Source organism: Centruroides sculpturatus, unplaced genomic scaffold, assembly GCF_000671375.1.
Source record: "Centruroides sculpturatus isolate CEXI.00-Female unplaced genomic scaffold, Cexi_2.0 scaffold73, whole genome shotgun sequence".
Taxonomy (NCBI): Eukaryota; Metazoa; Arthropoda; class Arachnida; order Scorpiones; family Buthidae; genus Centruroides; species Centruroides sculpturatus.
Window position 1 is genome coordinate 922,416 of NW_019384330.1, and position 22,346 is coordinate 944,761.

At 30.5% G+C, this 22,346-nt stretch overlaps 1 protein-coding gene across 3 annotated transcripts in view; it reads right to left on the reverse strand.

Annotated features, from left to right (window-relative positions):
• Positions 1 to 22,346, reverse strand: part of LOC111629708 — a 92,306-nt gene that overhangs the window by 13,546 nt on the left and 56,414 nt on the right. For all 3 annotated transcript variants that reach the window (XM_023373607.1, XM_023373611.1, XM_023373618.1), the window contains one exon: positions 10,303 to 11,033. In XM_023373607.1, coding sequence (XP_023229375.1) covers positions 10,303 to 11,033 — 731 coding nt within the window. The remainder of the gene's footprint in view (positions 1 to 10,302; positions 11,034 to 22,346) is intronic.

A 22,346-nucleotide genomic window follows, 5' to 3' on the forward strand; every position in this document is an offset into this window, starting at 1 on the left:
TAGTACCAAAACAAATACTGATACACAGCACAGTGGCACACCAACAGAAGAAAAACTTACAACATATTGGTCTTCTCTTTGGTCCGATGCTGTCTCACACAATGCTCATGCAGGCTAGATCGAGGAGGAGAACAAAAACTTGCACAACATACTGACTATTCCCTGTGCTGAAATAAACATACACAATGTCCAATATACTGTTAACAGAATACAGACCTGGAAGACACCTGGTGTACACAACATTCACAATTTCTGGTACAAAAAGTCTACATCACTGCACCAGGAACTAGCTAAACACCTAACACACATCATCATCATAAATACACAAGACATGCTAAAATTTCTTACACAGGGCATCACCTATATGAAACCTAAAAACAACAACACCACCACAGACGTCTCACAATACAGACCAATTACATGTCTTCCAACACTCTACAAATTATTGACATCCTGTATCACAAACAAAATATACAAACATGTTGAAGAACACGATATTCTTTCAGGACAACAAAAAGGTTGCTGTAGAATCACAGCAGATGCAAAGAACAGTTACTCATAGATTCAGTCATTCTACGGCAAGCACACAAACAACACAGAAACATACATATGGCATATATAGACTACAGAAAAGTATACAATAGCATTCCACACAGTTGGCTACTACATATTCTACACATGTACAAAATGCATCCATCACTCATTGCATTCCTCCAAAACACTATGCAACACTGGAGAACAACACTATATCTCAGAGTTAGTAACACTTCCACACAAACAAACCAAATATTCATTAGGCGAGGAATTTTTCAAGGACATTCCTTGAGTCCTCTCTGGTTCTGCCTAGCCCTGAACCCATTATCCAACATGTTAAACAACACGCAATACGGCTACAATATCAGACACGAAAAAACAACACAGTTTACGCTGTCACATCTCATGTACATAGACAACATAAAACTTTATGCATCCACACAAAAACAACTTCATCAACTCCTACAAATCACACACTCATACACCAAGGACATACAAATAGAGTTTGGCTTAGACAAATGTAAAACACTTCACGTAGAAAAAGGAATCCTGAAGAAAGAAGATTTTGTACTTGGAAATGGAGATGTTATTGAATCCATGGAAGAGGGTGAGTTCTACAAGTATTTAGGATTTCAACAGGCCAAACTAACAGAACATACGAGGGCTGTTTGGAAAGTTCGTGGCCTCAAGTAGAACAACAAACAAAATAATGTTAAAACTTTTTTATTTTTCAATGTAGGCTCCTTTGTTAGCAATGCATTTATTCCAGCGATGTTCTAGCTTTTTATGCCATCACAATAGGTCGATTTGTCAAGGTGTGCAAAATACTCGTTCACTTCAGAGATGATTTCGTCATTTCAGTGGAATCTCTTTCCAGCCAAGAATTTTTTTAGGTTTGGAAAAAGGTGGAAGTCACTGGGGGCCAAATCAGGTGAGTACGGTGGATGTGGAACTAATTGGAAGTGAAGTTCGTTTATCTTTTGTTCAGTGATTCTAGCAGAATCTGCATGTGCATTATCGTGGTGGAACAGAATCTTTTTCTTCTTCAAGTGTGATCTTTTTTCTTAGATTTCTTTCTTCAATTTTTCCAAAAGTTCACAGTAATAGACAGCATTAATGGTCTTTCCTCTTTCTAGGTAGTCAATAATGATGATGCCTTTAGCATCCCAAAAAACCGAGGCCATCACTTTCCCCGTTCATGGAACTGTCTTTGCCTTCTTTGGTGGTGGCGAACTGTGGTGTTTCCATTGCTTTGTCTGTTCTTTTCTTTTCTTTCAGGAGTGTAGTAATGGATCCACGTTTCGTCAGTAGTCACAAACCGACGCAAGAAATCCTGTGGGCTTTTCTGGTAGAAGTCCAAACACTCCTTTGACATCAAAGTGCGAACACGTTTTTGCTCGGCGGTCAGCAGATGCGGCACCCACCTTGCTGAGACCTTCGTCATACCAAATTTTCGGTTAGGACGTGGTGCACTCGGTCGACAGAGAAGCCCGTTGTCTCAGCTATCTCATGTGTTTTCAAACGGCGATCTGCTAATAACAAATGGTGAACTTTGTCGATATTTTCTTCAGTGACAGCAGTTGACGGCCGTCCGCTGCAAGGGTCATCTTCCACTCTTTCTCTGCCAGATTTAAAAAGGGCTGTCCATTTTTTCACAGTGGTGTATGAAGGAGCAGACTCTCCCAAAACTTCATCCATGTCAGCTTTGATTTGAGATGGGGTCAACCCTTTTTTCGTCAGGTATTTTATGACCGCACGAGTCTCCATCTTCTCCATTTTTGACAAAGCATGTGTACACTGACTATCTGCTAAGCTGACGTGGCAAAACTTTTTGACAAATCAAGCGGAAATTGGTATCGTATCTCTAGCACAGATGGCTGAATTATTCCCGCCAAAAATTAAATTGATCGCAGCGCCGCATATAGGTAAAGCTGCGAACTTTCCGAACAGCCCTCGTACACAAATAAAGCAAAGATTAATTGAAGAATACCAAAGTAGGTTAAACGCTATCCTCAGAACATAGTTATATGCAAAACACACATTTAAAGCAATAAACTCATATGTCGTCCCAGTACTCCCATACTCTTTTGGAGTTATACATTGGACTCACACAGATCTTGAGCAACTCCAAATGAAAACAAGAACACTTACTAAGCATAAACAACATTGGACTCACACAGATCTTGAGCAACTCCAAAGGACAACAAGAACAACACTTACTAAACATAAACATCATTATCCTGAATCCGTCAAAGAAAGATTAACCTTTCCACGTAAAGATGGCAGACATGGCCTGATCGACATAGTTAAACTTCACTACAAACAAATACAGTCACTGCGAGAGTTTTTCTACAGGAAACAAGAAACATCACAATTACATAAAGCAGTAACTCTAGCAGACTCAAATAGCTCGCCATTAAACTTACACTCACATCATACAGACGTGACACAATATATAAAAAGCATAGACACCATTAAGCAATTGTGGGTGATCGAAAGGCACTCTATGGCACTCCATGGCAGACATCCTTATGACCTGGCCCAGGATTTTGTTGACAAAACTGCATCAAACAACTGGTTAGATCAAGGATGCCTCTTTGGGGAGACAAAAGGATTCATGATTGCCATACAGAATCAGGCCATAAATACTAAAAACTACAGAAAACGCATACTCAAAAATACAACACTCACAAATGACACATGCAGAAAATGTCACATCATGCCAGAAACTATACAACACATCAGTTCTGGTTGCAAGCTCTTGGCACAGACAGATTATTTACACAGACATAATCAAGTAGCAAATATAATACATCAAGAGCTTGCGAAGAAACACAAATTAGACATTCATGAACCATACTACAGATACATTCCACAGACAGTATTGGAAAACAACATGCACAAACTGTACTACGACAGAGCCATAATCACAGATAAAACAATTTACCACAACAGACCAGACATCACACTGTTGAGAAAGTAAAAAAAAAGGGAAGAAGATTATTATTATTGTTACTTCTAGGGTATGGAAATTTCAAGTAACTATCTTATTTAAAGCAAATGGGCTGCATAGTGTAGTATCAGGGGAAAAAAAATTTGAAGATCAAAAACTTGAAGAAAAATCAAGTTGGTTAAAAAAGGATGCAAGTGCTCAGAAAATTATAACAACTACAATCAGTAAAAAATTACTTATGCACATAATAAATTGTTCAACAGCAAAAGAAATGTTTGATAAACTGTGTCTGTTGTTCAGCAGAGACACTGAACAAGAGAAGTGCCAGCTCATGCAGCAATTCTTCTCATATACCTATGAAAGAGGAACCGATATTGCTTTACATATAAGCAATCTTGAAAATCTTGCTTTTAGATTAAAATCCGTAAATCAGCAAATAGATGATCACATGATAATTTCAAAAATTTTATCAACGTTGCCAGACCATTTCAAATACTTTGGAACAGCCTGGGAATCAACTCCATCTGAAGAAAGAACTCTAACAAATTTAACAGCAAGACTGATGGCAGAAGAAAAGAAATTAAAACAAAATGAAACTTTAGATGCAGTTGCCTTCAAATCAGCAGAAAGAAGATGCTTTAACTGCAAAAGCATATCTCATCTCTCTCAATCCTACCCGAAACAACGACCTCTCTCGCAGAAACGATGTTTTATTTGTAATGCTGAAGGTCACCAAGTGAAAAATTGTCCTAACAAAACCAAACCACAGATAACATGCAGAATATGTAAAAAAGGTAACCACATTGACAAAGACTGTTACTTCCGGGCAAGAACTAAATGGTGTGGTGTTTGTAAGAAGAACAACCATGCTGAAGAGGACTGTTATTTTAGACCTAAAATAAACCCTAATACATTCAACAGAAGAAGTAGCAAAGAGAAAGTGTCCTTCTTGGCACAGTCAAATAGAAACTTAAGAGATACAGAATTTGTGGTTGATTCAGGATGTACAGCACATATGACAAATGACATTTCTCTATTAAAAAGTTTTTTCAAAAATACAAAGAGTGTGATGGTAGCAAAGGACTCTGAATCAATGAAGGCATATGGAGTAGGAAGAATTGAAGGTGAAGATTTTATACTTGAAAAGACATTGTATGTGCCTGATTTATGTACAAACTTGTTGTCAGTTAATGCTGTCACTGAAAATGATGGTGAAGTCACATTTACTAAAGATAAAGTTATCATCACAAGAGATGATGATATTGTCTGTGAGGGTATAAAGCAAGAAAATGGACTTTATACAGTTGCTCTGGAAACAACAAGTAAGGATAGCTCTATGATAGTCCACAGCAAGTTTAAAGCAATCAATAACAGACGTATAACAAAAAACTCTGAAGCTCAACTTTGGCATGCAAGACTGGGTCATCCCGGAATTAGCACTTTAAAGAAAACAATTAACCTAGTTGATGGAATAAACATATCCTTGAAAGATTGTGAGGAACTAGATCATACATGCCAAACATGTATCAAAGCCAAGCAAACACGACTACCTTTCGATAAGGAAAGACAAAGGGCAGAACGAGCTCTGCAGATCCTACATACTGATGTGTGTGGCCCTGTAGAACCTAAAACATGGGATGAGAAGAAATACTTCTTAACAATTATGGATGACTACACCCATTATGCAGTAGTATATCTGCTGAAAAACAAATTTGAAGCCTCTGAATACATTAAAGAATTTGTACTAGAAGCAGAAGCTTTTCAAAACCTAAAAGTTTCAAAATTGAGATGTGACAATGGAGGAGAATACTCAAGCAATGAGTTTAAGCATTGGTGTAAAAACAAAGGAATTGTTCTTGATTATAGCATTCCCCATACACCTCAACTGAATGGAAAATCTGAAAGGCTTAATCGTACAATTATGGAGAAAGCCAGAGCACTACTATATGAATCAAGGGCTGAAGAAAAGCTTTGGGGAGAGGCTGTTAGAAGCTCAGTTTATCTTCTTAATCGTTGCCATTCTGACACAGTAGAAGTAACACCTGCTGAAAAATGGTATAAAAGAAGGCCAGATATGTCAAACATAAAAGTATTTGGTTGTGAAGCTTACACCAAAGTGCTAGGACACACAAAAAAAACTTGAGTCTAGGAGTAAAAGACTGATCTTCATAGGATATGCTCCAAATGGATTCCGTCTGTGGGATCCAGACAAACAGAAAGTCATTATTGCTAGAGATGTAGTGTTTAATGAACACGGAAGAGAAATAGCCAGAGAAAAAAATGAAGAAGTGTACATAAGATTAAGGGAAGAAACAGAAAATAAAGAAGGACAAGATACAGAGGAAGTGCAGGAAACTCAAGAACTGACAGATGATGAAATTGAAGAGGAAATCCCTGAACAAATAGAAGTTGGAGAAAGAAAAACAAAAAGAGTAAGAAAAATTCCCAGCAAGTATCATGATTATGTTCTGATGACATATCAAGAAGCAATTGCTGGAGATGAAAAAGATAAATGGATTGCAGCAATCAAGGAAGAAAAGGAATCATTAAATAAAAACAATACTTGGGAACTAGTTAATGAAAATGAAGCCAAAGGAAAACGAGTCTTAACAAACAAATGGATATTTAGGAAAAAAGAAGATGGGCGATACAAAGCAAGGTTAGTAGTTCGTGGGTGTGAGCAAAAGAACACACTGGATATTGAAGAAATATTTAGTCCTGTAGTAAATGCCAGCTCTCTCAGAGTTATTTTTGCATTGGCAACTCAGAAAAATTATTCAATGATCAAATTCGATGTCAAGACTGCTTTCCTGTATGGTGAAATTCGTGAAGAGGTATTTATGAAAGTACCTCAAGGCTATAATGAACGAGGAAAGATCTGCAAGTTGAACAAAGCATTGTATGGTCTCAAACAAGCACCTGTAACTTGGAACAGGAAATTTACCTCAGTTATGAAAACTAAAGGAATGATGCCAACAGCTACAGAAAAATGCATTTTCAAGAATAATAATGGTTCTATTATATTAGCAATATATGTTGATGATGGAATAGTAATAGGAGAAGACATATCTGAGTTAAGAGACCTAGTAAAAAGGCTTGAAGAAGAATTTGAAATTAAAAAAGACGACGATCCAACATCCTTTCTGGGAATGGAAATACATAAAAATGAAAATGGAATAAAATTGACTCAGAGCAAATACTTAAAAACAACACTTGAAAAATTCAACATGGAAAATGCAAAAATGGTAACCACTCCTGAATTGAAAAATATTGATAGAGGTGTAGAACCAGAAAAGAAGTTTCCATATAGAGAAGCTATTGGAAGTTTACTCTATCTTTCTACCAGAACACGTCCTGATATTGCTCATTCAGTTAACATAGCAAGCAGATACATTGAAAATCCCATGAAGGAAGATATAATTGCTTTGAAAAGAATAATGAAATATTTGGTAGGGACAACTGAAAAGGGAATACAATATAATTGAGACACTGATATCAGAAATAGTCAAGTGAAGAATTAAAAAAACTCTAAAATTAGGGGAAGGTGTTGAGAAAGTAAAAAAAAAAGGGAAGAAGATTATTATTATTGTTACTACTACTATTAATATTGCTGTTACTGTTTTAATTTAAATAATTTTAATGTTTTTTAATTATGATACTTATGTGTGGATATTTCCCCACAGAGGGCACTCTGGCTGTATGTATAAAAACCAGAACCCTTTGTGTCAGACCCCTCTCCTTTCCTTTGTCTTGTGTGTAAATGAAGACACGTGAAAAATAAAAGCTCAACAGTAAAACAATAAAGTCTAGTTCTTTGTCCCTAAAATTTGAACACACACTCGTTGACAAACACAATAAAATCACATATATTATAGACATATCCATTCCAAACACTTACATCAAACAAAACACATGCATTGAAAAAATCAGCAAGTACCACAGAACTCGCCCAGGAAGTAAGGCATCTATGGAGGATGGATAGGGTGCTTATTGTACCTGTCGTTCTCTCCTGTACAGGTGCGATACCACACACACTACACAAAAGTCTGGGAACATTACAATTGAATAGAAACACATACATCACACTACAGAAGGCCACTATATTGAATACATGCCACATTGTTAGGAAATTCCTGAATACAGACACTGACATACTTATTTAATTTTAGTTTTTGGTTGCTATGCCTTGACTCTGGTCTGGCATAGTACACAGCCACAGGTTTGAACTGAGTATAAGCCACTAAATACTGTATAATAATAATATTCATCAATTTAATGAAAAAATAAAGTTAATAAAATAATTTGAAATACTAACCTCATCTAGTTCAAATGAATCCTTATACTGATTATCATTTTTCTTCTTACTTCCTTTAATTGCTTCAATATTTGATTTTAATGTAATTTTTTTATGTACAGTTCCAGAAAAGCATGGCACATTTTCATTCTTTGAATTTTCCTCAGGATTTTTGTCAAAAGTATCATCATCATCTATTCTAGACTGCCTACATATAAGCGGCCTTCTTTTTGAGGATTCAGACTGTAAAAATTTATGTTTTGTCACTGATTTGTCATCTTTATCATCACGATTTTGATTTTGACCTTTTAGAGTTTCTTCATCAAGTTCTTCAACACACGTTTTGTCATCCTCTAATTTTTGATACATCATTTTCCATTTTGAAGTCTTAGAACGTGGCAATGAGCCTGAATCATCACTTGGAGTAATTTCTGATGATTGTATCAGACCTCCTTCCTGGTCAAAACTATATGTATGCCTTCCAATTATTAATCTCTTAGGCTTTTCTAAAGGATCTTCTTTCCCCTGCTTTTCCAAAAACTCCCGATTAGCAGGGTCCAAAATGCTATCAGAACTATGTCTCATTTTACCACTACGGAAGGCAGATGCTGCCTTCATTACAGATATAATATCTTGAAGAGAAGTGGAACTTCCTGCAGATGATTTTCTCTGTTTTTTATCATTACTACCTAACCTATCTAAAATTCTGCTTGCTATTGCAGAAGAAGGTTGACCATCTAAATGTGGAGAAGCTATAAAAAATAAACAGAATGAACAAAACAAAATAAAAAAAACCAAACAAAATCATACAAAATTAAAATAAAGAAAATAAAACATTTAATAAGGATAGTTCTTCATAATAAGTCTATCTGAGATGAATTTTAAAATGTTTGATGATAACTTATTCATTTTCAAAATTAAAATTCAATTCCTTTTGTAGAATCTTTACAATATTGGTGTAGTTATATTTATTAATATTCAAATTATTGTGTATAATAATTAAAATCCCTAAAAAAATTCATGATATTAAGCAGTGGTTATTTATAAGCAAAATATTAATAATAATTTTGCTTGTGAATAACTGCTGCTTAATATCACATGTTTTTATAATGATTTCAATGTTAAGAATTTTTTGAAGCCTTAATATCAGTAGAGATTTAATAGGAAGACTGTCTTCAGTGGTGGCTTCCTTAGCCAATGTGTCTGCCCGTTCATTTCCTTTGGTGCCTTGGTGTGCCCTTGTCCAGGTCAGATAATAATTATTACTTGAACGAAGGAGTATTTTCTTAATTTTGTTGGCAGTTGGGTGGGTGTTGTTGTTCCTGATGTAGTAATATATGCAGGAGGACCAATCAGCTGGTGCTCAAGGCGTCAACCTATTGTTGCATTATCATCCACAGAAGCTGAGTATATTGCAGCTGCAGACTGCTGCAAAGAAGTACTGTACTTAAAATCACTCATCCAAGAACTTGTGTGCAGGGAAGTAAAAGTTGAGTTAAACATTGATAATCAAAGCTCAATCCATCTGATAAAGACTGGAATAGTAAACAGACGCAGCAAACATATTGATGTACGTTATCATTTCATTCATGAAAAGTTTGTGAGTGGTGAGGTGGATGTGAAGTTTTGTCCTACTGAAGCTCAGATTGCAGATGAAAAACCCCTAAACCCCTGAGTAAAACTAAGTTTGAGACACAGATATCAGAAATAGTCAAGTGAAGAATTAAAAAAACTCTAAAATTAGGGGAAGGTGTTGAGAAAGTAAAAAAAAAAGGGAAGAAGATTATTATTATTGTTACTACTACTATTAATATTGCTGTTACTGTTTTAATTTAAATAATTTTAATGTTTTTTAATTATGATACTTATGTGTGGATATTTCCCCACAGAGGGCACTCTGGCTGTATGTATAAAAACCAGAACCCTTTGTGTCAGACCCCTCTCCTTTCCTTTGTCTTGTGTGTAAATGAAGACACGTGAAAAATAAAAGCTCAACAGTAAAACAATAAAGTCTAGTTCTTTGTCCCTAAAATTTGAACACACACTCGTTGACAAACACAATAAAATCACATATATTATAGACATATCCATTCCAAACACTTACATCAAACAAAACACATGCATTGAAAAAATCAGCAAGTACCACAGAACTCGCCCAGGAAGTAAGGCATCTATGGAGGATGGATAGGGTGCTTATTGTACCTGTCGTTCTCTCCTGTACAGGTGCGATACCACACACACTACACAAAAGTCTGGGAACATTACAATTGAATAGAAACACATACATCACACTACAGAAGGCCACTATATTGAATACATGCCACATTGTTAGGAAATTCCTGAATACAGACACTGACATACTTATTTAATTTTAGTTTTTGGTTGCTATGCCTTGACTCTGGTCTGGCATAGTACACAGCCACAGGTTTGAACTGAGTATAAGCCACTAAATACTGTATAATAATAATATTCATCAATTTAATGAAAAAATAAAGTTAATAAAATAATTTGAAATACTAACCTCATCTAGTTCAAATGAATCCTTATACTGATTATCATTTTTCTTCTTACTTCCTTTAATTGCTTCAATATTTGATTTTAATGTAATTTTTTTATGTACAGTTCCAGAAAAGCATGGCACATTTTCATTCTTTGAATTTTCCTCAGGATTTTTGTCAAAAGTATCATCATCATCTATTCTAGACTGCCTACATATAAGCGGCCTTCTTTTTGAGGATTCAGACTGTAAAAATTTATGTTTTGTCACTGATTTGTCATCTTTATCATCACGATTTTGATTTTGACCTTTTAGAGTTTCTTCATCAAGTTCTTCAACACACGTTTTGTCATCCTCTAATTTTTGATACATCATTTTCCATTTTGAAGTCTTAGAACGTGGCAATGAGCCTGAATCATCACTTGGAGTAATTTCTGATGATTGTATCAGACCTCCTTCCTGGTCAAAACTATATGTATGCCTTCCAATTATTAATCTCTTAGGCTTTTCTAAAGGATCTTCTTTCCCCTGCTTTTCCAAAAACTCCCGATTAGCAGGGTCCAAAATGCTATCAGAACTATGTCTCATTTTACCACTACGGAAGGCAGATGCTGCCTTCATTACAGATATAATATCTTGAAGAGAAGTGGAACTTCCTGCAGATGATTTTCTCTGTTTTTTATCATTACTACCTAACCTATCTAAAATTCTGCTTGCTATTGCAGAAGAAGGTTGACCATCTAAATGTGGAGAAGCTATAAAAAATAAACAGAATGAACAAAACAAAATAAAAAAAACCAAACAAAATCATACAAAATTAAAATAAAGAAAATAAAACATTTAATAAGGATAGTTCTTCATAATAAGTCTATCTGAGATGAATTTTAAAATGTTTGATGATAACTTATTCATTTTCAAAATTAAAATTCAATTCCTTTTGTAGAATCTTTACAATATTGGTGTAGTTATATTTATTAATATTCAAATTATTGTGTATAATAATTAAAATCCCTAAAAAAATTCATGATATTAAGCAGTGGTTATTTATAAGCAAAATATTAATAATAATTTTGCTTGTGAATAACTGCTGCTTAATATCACATGTTTTTATAATGATTTCAATGTTAAGAATTTTTTGAAGCCTTAATATCAGTAGAGATTTACCTAAATGCCTATTAAATAGTATGAATTATAAAATGATATTTGCTCATATTTTATTAATTAGGAATTAAAATAAAAAGTAAAAAACTATTTTTGATTAAAACATATTAAAATTTACAAAAATTTAATTAATGTATACAAGAACAAAAAAAAAATCATCTATTAATAAATCTCAAAATTAATGAAATTTTATGGTTAATATCAATTAAATAAAATGAATTAACAAAATTATATTGGTGAAAATTGCACAAAATTTTTTAATACAATGTACAGTGTTATTAAAATTAAAGTATTTCTACTGAGAAGACTGTGAAACAAGTTCTATGGCTCATAATGAAGAGAAATTTGGACAATAGGTATTTCAGAGAATGTAGTTGCCATTTGTTTAAAAAAGTATAAAAATTATCATTAGATGATGCTGTGGCAATACAAATCACTTGACATAACAATTGTCCACTGTGTGTTCATTGTGGTCAACAGCAGCTACATTCAAAGAACAGCATTTTTTTTTTTACAACAGACCAAAACATATCAACTAGAATAATAGCACAAGACGACTAATGCAGTCCTTCAGATCAGAGTTTAATGTCTTTCCCAATATATCTGGGTTATTCAAGAAACTCTACAACTAGAAGTAGGTCTCTAGTGATCAGAGTAACCAAGATATCCCATTTGTCTGAAAAGGGTTATCTTTAGTAATCTTTATACAAAGATTACTACGATGTGAATGCACTGCCCCACATTACCTGTTATCCAACAAATAATGTGGGACAATGCACTATTTTGCCTGAATGCACTCAAATTGCTGCAGCTATGGGATTGCAAAATTTTCCATCATATCATAATACTGTTCTCCAGTGATGGAACAAATGCAGAGACAAGTCAATAACATCTCTCCAAAAAAATATCACCCAATGATAACAGTGGCCATAAATCCATACCATACTATCACTTTTGAATAATGTAATGGGATCTCTTGAGCATCACCCCAAAGGATGTTCCTTGACAAAATGATTTTCACTAACATTCATCTAGGAACTGCAATTGCAAATGTTCTATGAATATCATCATCAACATGATATAGCATGTGCATCTTATAAGGATAGGACTAGAACATGTCATATCACCAGTCCTATAGTAAGGCCTGTCCACTTCAGACAATAGATGGAACACTTTCATCACCATGGGGAGACTAACTTGATACACCCAACATTACTGTAACTACATCTCCCACACAAGAAAAGTCTACTCAATTTTTAACTTCTATCAAGAATTGCTTTAAATTTCACAAACATTTTGCAGACAGAATAAACAAACATAAACCCATGCCTTAAGTGCTTCTGACATAAATTCTCTGATAGTCACAGCTGCAGTATATTGTTACTATTCTGATAATATAGCTTCATGGTACTGCCTTTTCCTGCAAAGTTGGTGGCAATGCTGTTATAATGCAGGAAAATGTTTATAATTTTGAAGAGAACTGCTTTGCTTTTATACAATTTAGTAGTCAACATTATGCAAAGACATAAGTTATTGCTATAGCACTATGTAGTGACAAATTAATTTCTGCACTTTTTTAATAAATAGAAAGCACATCCTCCAAAGTACCTATTGTCCAAATTTCTCTACATTATGAGCCTTAGACCTTGCTTCATAACTCTCTCAGTAGATACTTTAATTTATATAACCTGTATATTTCCATCATATCATAATACCATTAATACTAAATATCAGGGATTCCCAATGGGAGTGATATAGACACCCTGCAGTCAATGGAATTTTGAAAGGGGTTGATAGAACTGAAAGGGTCAATTGAGGGTTGATGGAAAAATTCATACTTATTGTACTTTTTTGAGAATTTCAGATAATTTAAAAATAGTAATAATCATGTGGAAAATTCATTAACCGATTTAATAATTTATTTGATATATTATGCAAAATCTCGGAAAATAAAAATTTTAAGGGAGTCAATTGAAAAGAATATTTTATATTTGGGGTGAATGAAAGAAATAGGTTGGAAACCCTGCTCAATATAATCAATTAGGATAATTAATGTATTGAAGAGAAATGTTCCTTGATCTTTGTAAGTACATATCTTTATATTAAATATAATAACATTCTTTGTTATCAAACTATTATATATTGTAGTATGAAGAAGACATGACAAATGCATAGATATCAAAGATAAAAATATTTTTCTTTGATTAAATAACAGATTATGATTATAATGATATTTTTTTTAATGTATTGAACAAGTCAGATTTGTTAAAAATAAAGAATACAAATAAGATAAAAAAAAAGTGGTCATAAAATTTTATAAAAAGTATAAAGAAAGAGAATATTGCATGCATTACAATAATTTAATTTATGTACACAAAAACAATCTTCTATAAATAGATTGAACTATAAAATAATTAAAAAAACAATAAGTTTAACATTAAAATCATAATTTAAATAATTAAATTATGTAAATTAAAATATGAAATAAATTAATAATTTATATACTAAGCTAAATATTTGCAAAAAATAAAATTTATTCCAAAAGTAATAATATAACTACTTTTTTCTAATAACTTTTTTTAATTATAAAAAAATTAAACAAAATGTAAAGACTTCTTAAACTTTTTGATTTTTCCTCCAGATACAATATAAATTATAAATTTATCTTAAATAGTTTAATTACTTCATTAAAATTTTATTTAATAAATGAAACAATTTAGGTTTGTCTTCAATATAACTTTTTTATTCTTATATTTTTCTCATTTTCTGCACCTTCAAGCCTTATCAATGCTCACTTCAAAGATGCTAACATTTAGTTTTTAATTTAAAGAATAAAACTGAATATTTGTGGAAATTAAAATAGATTTGTAAAAACCAATTAATTTTTCCTCAAAAATGTATCTTACTAAAATTTAAAAAAAATTAATTTTAAATTTAATGATTAAAAATGTATATTTAATTAATTAAATTTAAACTTGCAATAATGAGAGAATTATTAAATAGATAAAAATAACAGTAATTCAATGTAAACTAATTCTGAAAATCTAATGTACTGGTACAATTGTGAAAATTAAACACAATTTTTGTCAGTGCAAAATAGCAGATTACCGAGTTCCCAATGAAATGATTTGAGTTCTATTATTTGAATCTTCAAATATATCTTTCAGCCATTTACTAATCATTTGAGCTAGGACATCTAAGCACTAAAAAGTCATGTAAGTTATAACTTTTATAACCATTTATATGGTTTTTAGTGCTGAGATATCCTAGTAATCTATTAATAAACTTTGTAATTGATAGGATAATAGATTATCTTAGGTATAAAAAAAAATCATTTTCCCACTCTTTTCATTATTGAGAAAATTATCAGATAATTTTCTTTTGTAAATTAAAGAGCTTTACAAGTATTAGAAATTAAATGCCATTAGTCAAAACACTAAGGAAAAAAAATTAATATATTCAAATATATCAAAAATTCCTAAAATAAAAATAAGGAGGGAACCTTAGTATTAAATTATTTGGATTTTGTAATATATGCACACATTTTTTTTCTTAGACTGTTCTCAAAAGCAAAATACAAAAATCAGGATAAGAAACTTTTTTGTATATATTTACATTGATACAAATAAAGTTAACGGTTTCAAGAAAATATAAATTAACATAAAAAATATCTAAATATAATAAAAAAAATTAGGTTTTTAATTATATCTAAATAATCAAAAACAAATTAATTAATCAAAGGATAATGCTAATTTATAATTTCAACTTATTTTTTATTATAATAAAAACTATGTATATATAATATAAATGCAAGAAATACAATAAAATTAATGACAAAACTTTATTTATAACTTTTTAACAATAGCTTTTTGAATTATACAACTTGTATTACAGAAGCATATATTTCACATCCATTCTTTTAAAAAACATTGTTTAATTAAACAAACTAGAACAAATAAAATCAATTTGATTATATACATTAATTATTGTTACATTTTTTTTTATTTGTTATTAAAATTGTTACAAAACTAATTTTGAAGTATTTTTGAATAAATTATGAATATTTTTATTTATAAAAAAAATAAATAAATAAAACACTAATTTATCTAATTAATTAATTATTACTTAAAATTAAACACTTGTTAATCAACACTTGTTTTTTTGCTAAAAGTTGTATACTTTTAACAAAATTTGACAGATATTGTACATGTATACATATATAGTCTCCTTATTCTGTATATTTATATATTAATAATAATTTGTTTACATAGATCCCTGTATATATATATATTATTAGATATTAAGATGTATATATTTATTGATAAATGAAAAAGTTAATAAAATATTATTATTAATTTAAAATAATGTATTTATAAAATATGAATATTTTCAATTTACTGAATTATCTAAATTATTAATGAATTCAGAAAAACTATGCATTATAGGAAAACATATAGAATATCTAATATAATGTTAAAATAATACTGAACATTTGTGTAATTTTGAAGTATTTTGAACATAATCTGACAAATATACCACAATAAAATTGTTGTAATGTAATAAATTTTAATTTTTTATCACAGCATTTACATTGTAAATTTAGTATCATTTCATACTTTAACATGTAATACTTCATTTGAATGCAAAATCTGTAAATCCATCCAAAAGCCTTTAAGGCACAAACACCACTTTCTAAAATACAATAAATGAATTTAATACTTAAAAATTTGCAAATTCTTTTTCTTGATATGATGGTTATAGTGAAAGATTTCCAGGTTGTTAGCTTTTGTTTATAAATTAGTTAATATTTAATCAAATTTACATTTTATACATAATATATTTTAAAAATGCTATTAATTGAAATTTAACATTTTTATTTTTGGAAAGTACAAGATGATCAAAAAGTCATACAGAAGAAGAAATAACTTTTTTTAAATTTGAAATACTTCAACATACCAATTAAAACTTGAAAACAAATTATCCTGCTTTATTGGAGTGTTTCTTATACACAAAACAAAATTCTATTACTGTTACTACATGTACCATTATTTTGTTGTTTAAAAAATTCATACCCCTGAGTAATACTCTAAAATGCTAGGATTAGTGTGTTTGTGAACAAGGAATACTTCAATACAGCAGAATAGTTTGTCATCTGTTTTATTGTATGGGTTCAATGTAATTGAAAAGATATTATTATTATTATTATTATTATAAATGTTAGAGATAAGTTGTTTTCATTTCTATGTATTTTTGAATTCTTTTGTTGAAAATACATTATTTATAATTAGTAATGTTATTTTATAGCTAGTTCATTGATAGACTTTTTAATCATCCTGTTTTTTTTAAACATCACTTTGCAAACATGTTTACAACTATATAATTAGAAAATCCCATATCTGAAAACTTCTAATTTCAAAAATTCCTCATCAAAATACAAAATAATATTCAATTCTTTCTTAATAAAAGTCATTTATAATAATCTTTTATAGTTTAATTTTGAGCAATTTGAAATTTAATTATTCATCATATTAAAAAAAATTCAAACTTTTTGTAGACAATCACTTAAAAAATCAATTCATGCTAACAAAAATGTTAAAATAGTTTCTAGATATTTCTAAAATGACTGCATTATAAACCTTTAAAACAAACTTGGATTTCCTAAACTTTGTTTTTAATATACTATTTATAAATTATTCATTAGATACAACTAATGATGGTGAAGCACTAGAGTTATTATATGAGATATTAAAAACTAATTTCAAAATATGCTGTTTCCCTCTTTTAAAAGCTTACATTTATTAAATAAAAGCAGTTGTATTACAATATAATACTAAGTTTATAATTATTTACTTATCAAGCAATTTAATAACTTACTGTTTTTAAAATGTATATAAAAGTGGCATGCCTTGACATTTGATGATAGGGAAGCTGTGCTTCTATAAGAAGCCGACTTCCAGGGGCAATCAGTTAATTCTTTCTTTAAATGTATTTTTAATAGGTTATTTATCTGATGTACTTAATAAATAAACAAGTTCAATATAATTACCTCTGTTATTAGATCCAATATATTCCATATGCCCTCTAAATGCCAATTCTTGCTTTAATAAAAACATATAACATCTATTTATTTAGATATAATATATCTATTAACTGTAACTATCTCGTTATAATTTTCAATATTTATTTTATATTATTTACTAATGTTAAATTCTATTCTGCTTCAATTTCCAAATTGCTTCAAATACGAAAGAATCGACGATTTTTCGTGTCTTTTGCCAGCTAAATTGTCAAAACCATTCTTATTCCACACACTAATTTTATTTGAAAATAATAGGCAACCCAACAAAACAATTTTTGCATTTTTATGCATTTACAGAGCCATTTTATCGTGAAAATGTCGAATAAATTTTTTATTGAAGTGTTTATATTTAACTTAGGCATTGACCTTTCTCTTTTAATAATGTTTTCTTTTTCATTATATGATCTTGAGTCAAAAGTTTTTTAAAATAAATTTTCAATATCGCAATAACATTCTGAATTGCTAGCCATGATATAAGGGCTAAAATTAAAAATAAAATTATAAAACTTACTTGGTGAAATAAAATGTATGGTGGATATACATACCTGGTACAAAATATTCTTCAATTGTACGAATATACTTTTAAAGAAAATTATAATTAAATATAGCTTTGTAATGAAACGTACATAAAAATAACATAAAATATTCTTTACTCTTTAAATCTTAACCACTTAGTCAAATAGCTCCCTACAAGTGGAATCAGAGACGGCCCTGCTAGGTGGGTGTGCGGTGTGTACATGCACGCAGGCTGCCAAATCCTGAGGGTGCCGATACCTGCCAATTTCAAATGCCTCTTTTGTCGCATCACTAATATACCTCAAAAGACGCGACAGGGTTCTTGTAAATTTTAAACGTTTCTCACCATAGCTGTAAAAGTCTAAATATGTTAAACTTAATAGATTTCCGTTGTTTGTTTTCTAACTAATTCATTTTAGGACCAAGTGTTGTCCACGGAAATTTCCAAAATTTACAACTTTTCGGTCACTCTCGTTGAACTGGAAAAATTTGTCTGTATTACATCTAATATTTCGAAGAAATCAGTCCCCACTGTACTTGGCTAGAGATTGGTTCGGTTAGGCTTTTGTTTAAGTAAAATTTTGGCTCTTTTGTCAGGGTTTTGTTTATGTCCCCAATTCCCTAATTGCTTAATTATTTAACTACTTCTTAAGTAGAAATAAGTCGAAACCAGTTACTTTGTACTCGAATGTTTGTAGTCTCAGGAAAAAGTGGAAAGAAATTTTTATGACAAACGAATACATAAATTGTAAATTTAAGGAAAATAAATTCTAGAGCCTTTTCTGTACCTCGTGCATCTCTCTCATTCATTAAATTTAGTTATAAATTATGCTACCAAAGTAACAGTTAATTTTTTAACATTATACAAGAATTGTACATGTTTTTTTCTATATCCCCTTAAAGATGAGACATACAAAATCATAATATCACCGGTTTAACATTGAAATCCGCGAGTAATATAAAATCGGAGAGAGGAATAAATATATCAAATATTTTAATGGATTTTTTAAAACTCCTGTCAACTATACAGAAAGCTATCATTAAAACATACAGGCAAATTCTTATCGGTTGGGTTAAGTTATAAATCTACTCATGATTCACGTAATCAGGCGAGGGCAGCCAAATATCTAGCAGGCTGGCAGCTAACAGCCCAGAACTGGTCCTGGATAGAATTGGATGTGTTATATGTGTAGCAGACACCCAAGGTCCTAGTCTTCCACCGGCTAAACCGGGTGAGGTTGGTGCTCTGTAAAGCGCATGCGCGAATCTGGCTTTTTGGATGCTGACAATACAGCATTTCCACTCCACTACTCCGCCACTAATATTCGAATATACAATAACAATCTTATCTTTTTTTTTCACGTGTAGTATAGAAATTTGTAATAAGATACATAATGTGCGATTATTTTCATATAATTAAAATTAATATGTATTTATTATTTAGAAAATACAAGGGAAGTGGTGCATCCACTGCTTCTAATAACGGCACGCTACTGGTGTGTAATTAAGTAAGTATAAGAATATTTTATATGTGTGTTACATATCTCTTAAATAATATACTGCAAAATGATTTGTTGAAGATTTTATAATTTTCTTCTAACTGAAATGTTAAATAAACTGTAGTTTTATGTACATTCAAAGAATTTTAATAACTATTTTTTGTATACTAGAAAAAAAATCATTTACATATTAGAATAATTTTTGCAACTGCAAATTATTTTATAAAATTTAAAATTTTCCACTTATTAGTGATATTTAAAATTTTTACATTCATAGTTTTAATTAGAGATTATACAATACTAAATTCTGCTGATAGGATCTGGATACTGATAATTTTCCAACCAATCCGATCAAATTGTTTCTTCTAGCCATAGTCTACAAGTATTGGTAATAAACAAATAAACTAAAAGCCCATGGTTTAAAGAATATTCACTTGTTCACTATTTATTTAAATTCAAATATAAAGAAATAAAACTTTGCAAGTTGATTTAAAGGTGCCTTTCTGATCCATGTCCTAGGCAATTGTAACATCTAGTTTGTCTACACCTGATTGTAGCCCCTATTTTTAGGAAAAAATTTGAACACACCTTTAATAAATTTATAATAGTACAAAAAATATTGTTGCCAAATTGTCAAATGACTTAAAATATTGCCAAATCTGGAGATGAATTGCCAGAACTGAGCTGTGTTCAGTAACTCGGTCAGGTGAAAGTTTCTCTTAGTAGCTGGCACTACTAAGTTTGGAAATACATTTCTGACTGAAGACTAACTCTCTCTCTCTTTTTCAGCAGATAACAGAATTACTCATATTTTACTTGTCTAACTTACCACTGTTTTTAGTTCAGACAACATTAGAAATGTGTTCTCTATTTCTTAGCCAGCTATCTAACTTCACCTAATATATGATGTCATAGGTCTGTTCCGCTGTCTGAGTTACTAAATATGGCTCTGGAAACATCACTCTCACATTGCTAATGCTTCTGCAGTGCTCCTACCAAGTTGGCACCATTCAAAAGCAATGTCAATCAGGTGTCATGTGGCTATAGGTGATGAATCAGGTGGAGATGATGCTCTACTACGAGTGTCAGTTTTATTGCATGTTATGTCCATTACCACGTATGAATGCCTACCATGGCAAAATGATGTGAAGGATGTGTATTGGAAAAAAAATAAATAAATTAGAGTTTCAGTTTGTAAAATAAACAATTTTATTAAGAACATTCTGATATGCTGATTGAGCAGTATCAGTAATGGTTATTTCTAGAATTGTAATATTAAGATATGATTTTCTGAAGAGAGTCTCAGAAAAGCTCAGAATGTACTATTATTGAATTATATTGATAAAATGGAGATCCTATAGAGTCGATCACTTCTACACATGGTCTTAATTTTGTCTATTATGAATATGCTTGGCCTGCATATTACATTTAACTTTTAAGTTATTTTATTTGTCAGCATATAAGATGCACTTTTTTAATGAAAATACTGTCTGAAACTTATAGGTATCTTATACACTGCCAAATATGGTATATGCCATAACAATTTAAAAACAGATAAAAGTGGGAAACAGCAATTTTCAAAAAAAAAAAATTAAAAATTTCTTATAAAAAATAGTACTATATCTGCTTGGAATGAAAAGAGTATCGTTATTAATAAGGATACAATATAGTTATATGTTTCATTAATTAAACAAAGTTATTTGGTCCCATTATAGGATTTCTATATGGCCACAAAAAGCACTTTATGAAGAGATAGAAATGATAAATTATCCAAAATCTCTATGCTTGATCTAAATATAAATATTAATAGATAAACACAATAATATATACAGTCAACCCCCTATAACACTGTTGATTATTCCGTTTTATATAAATTCCATGTTGTACGAGTCACTTAGATTTTACAAATATGTATGCCGGGCGTGTGCTCACATATCTGTAAAATCTGAGTGACTCGTACAACATGGAATTCATATAAAATGGAATAATCAACAGTGTTATAGGAGGGTCGACTGTATAAGTGAAATTTAGAAAATGGAACTTTCTGGTATGGAATAGAGAACAAATATTTTTTCTATTATAGAATAAGCACCTTTGAAGCAATATCCTAACAATTAATAATCAAATTCTACTTAAATAAAATGCATGACTTCTGTTAAATTCTATTAAAACAGAACTCAATTTTTTCTAGAATTCTACTGTTTCTTCAAATGTTTTGAGATAACCCAAACTTTTATTTACAGAACATTGCAAAAAACATAGAACATATATAGAAATAACATAACAATAACAGAAAAATAGTGTTAAAAATCTAAATGTCAATGCAAATTAAAGTTAACAAGTTGCAAAAACATAGTACTAAACTTGAATGGCATTTAATTGTGCAACTTGACAATTTTATGTTTATATAGCATTGATACATTTGAATTTTCACATTAAAAATTTTGGCATCATTTTGAAAATAAAAGATAAAATTAAATTTTTAATTGAATAATTAGTAGGCTACTAAGAAAGCTGAATAATATTTTAATTAGCAGATTTTTCTCTTGTGTTTGGTGAAAGAATTTAAATATTTTTCAATCATATCTATATTATTAGTATTTTATCTATAATATGTATATATTTTAGTCAACACTGGTATATGCATTTTCATCTCATTTTCTTACTATTGTAATTTAATAATTTCATTATATGCAAATATACTGTAATTCAATATTCAAAAGAACAAAAATCATCCTTCTAAATATTTTAAAATCAAATTTTAAATGTACTGATATTAAGCTAGATTTCAAATAGTTTATAAAATAAAAACT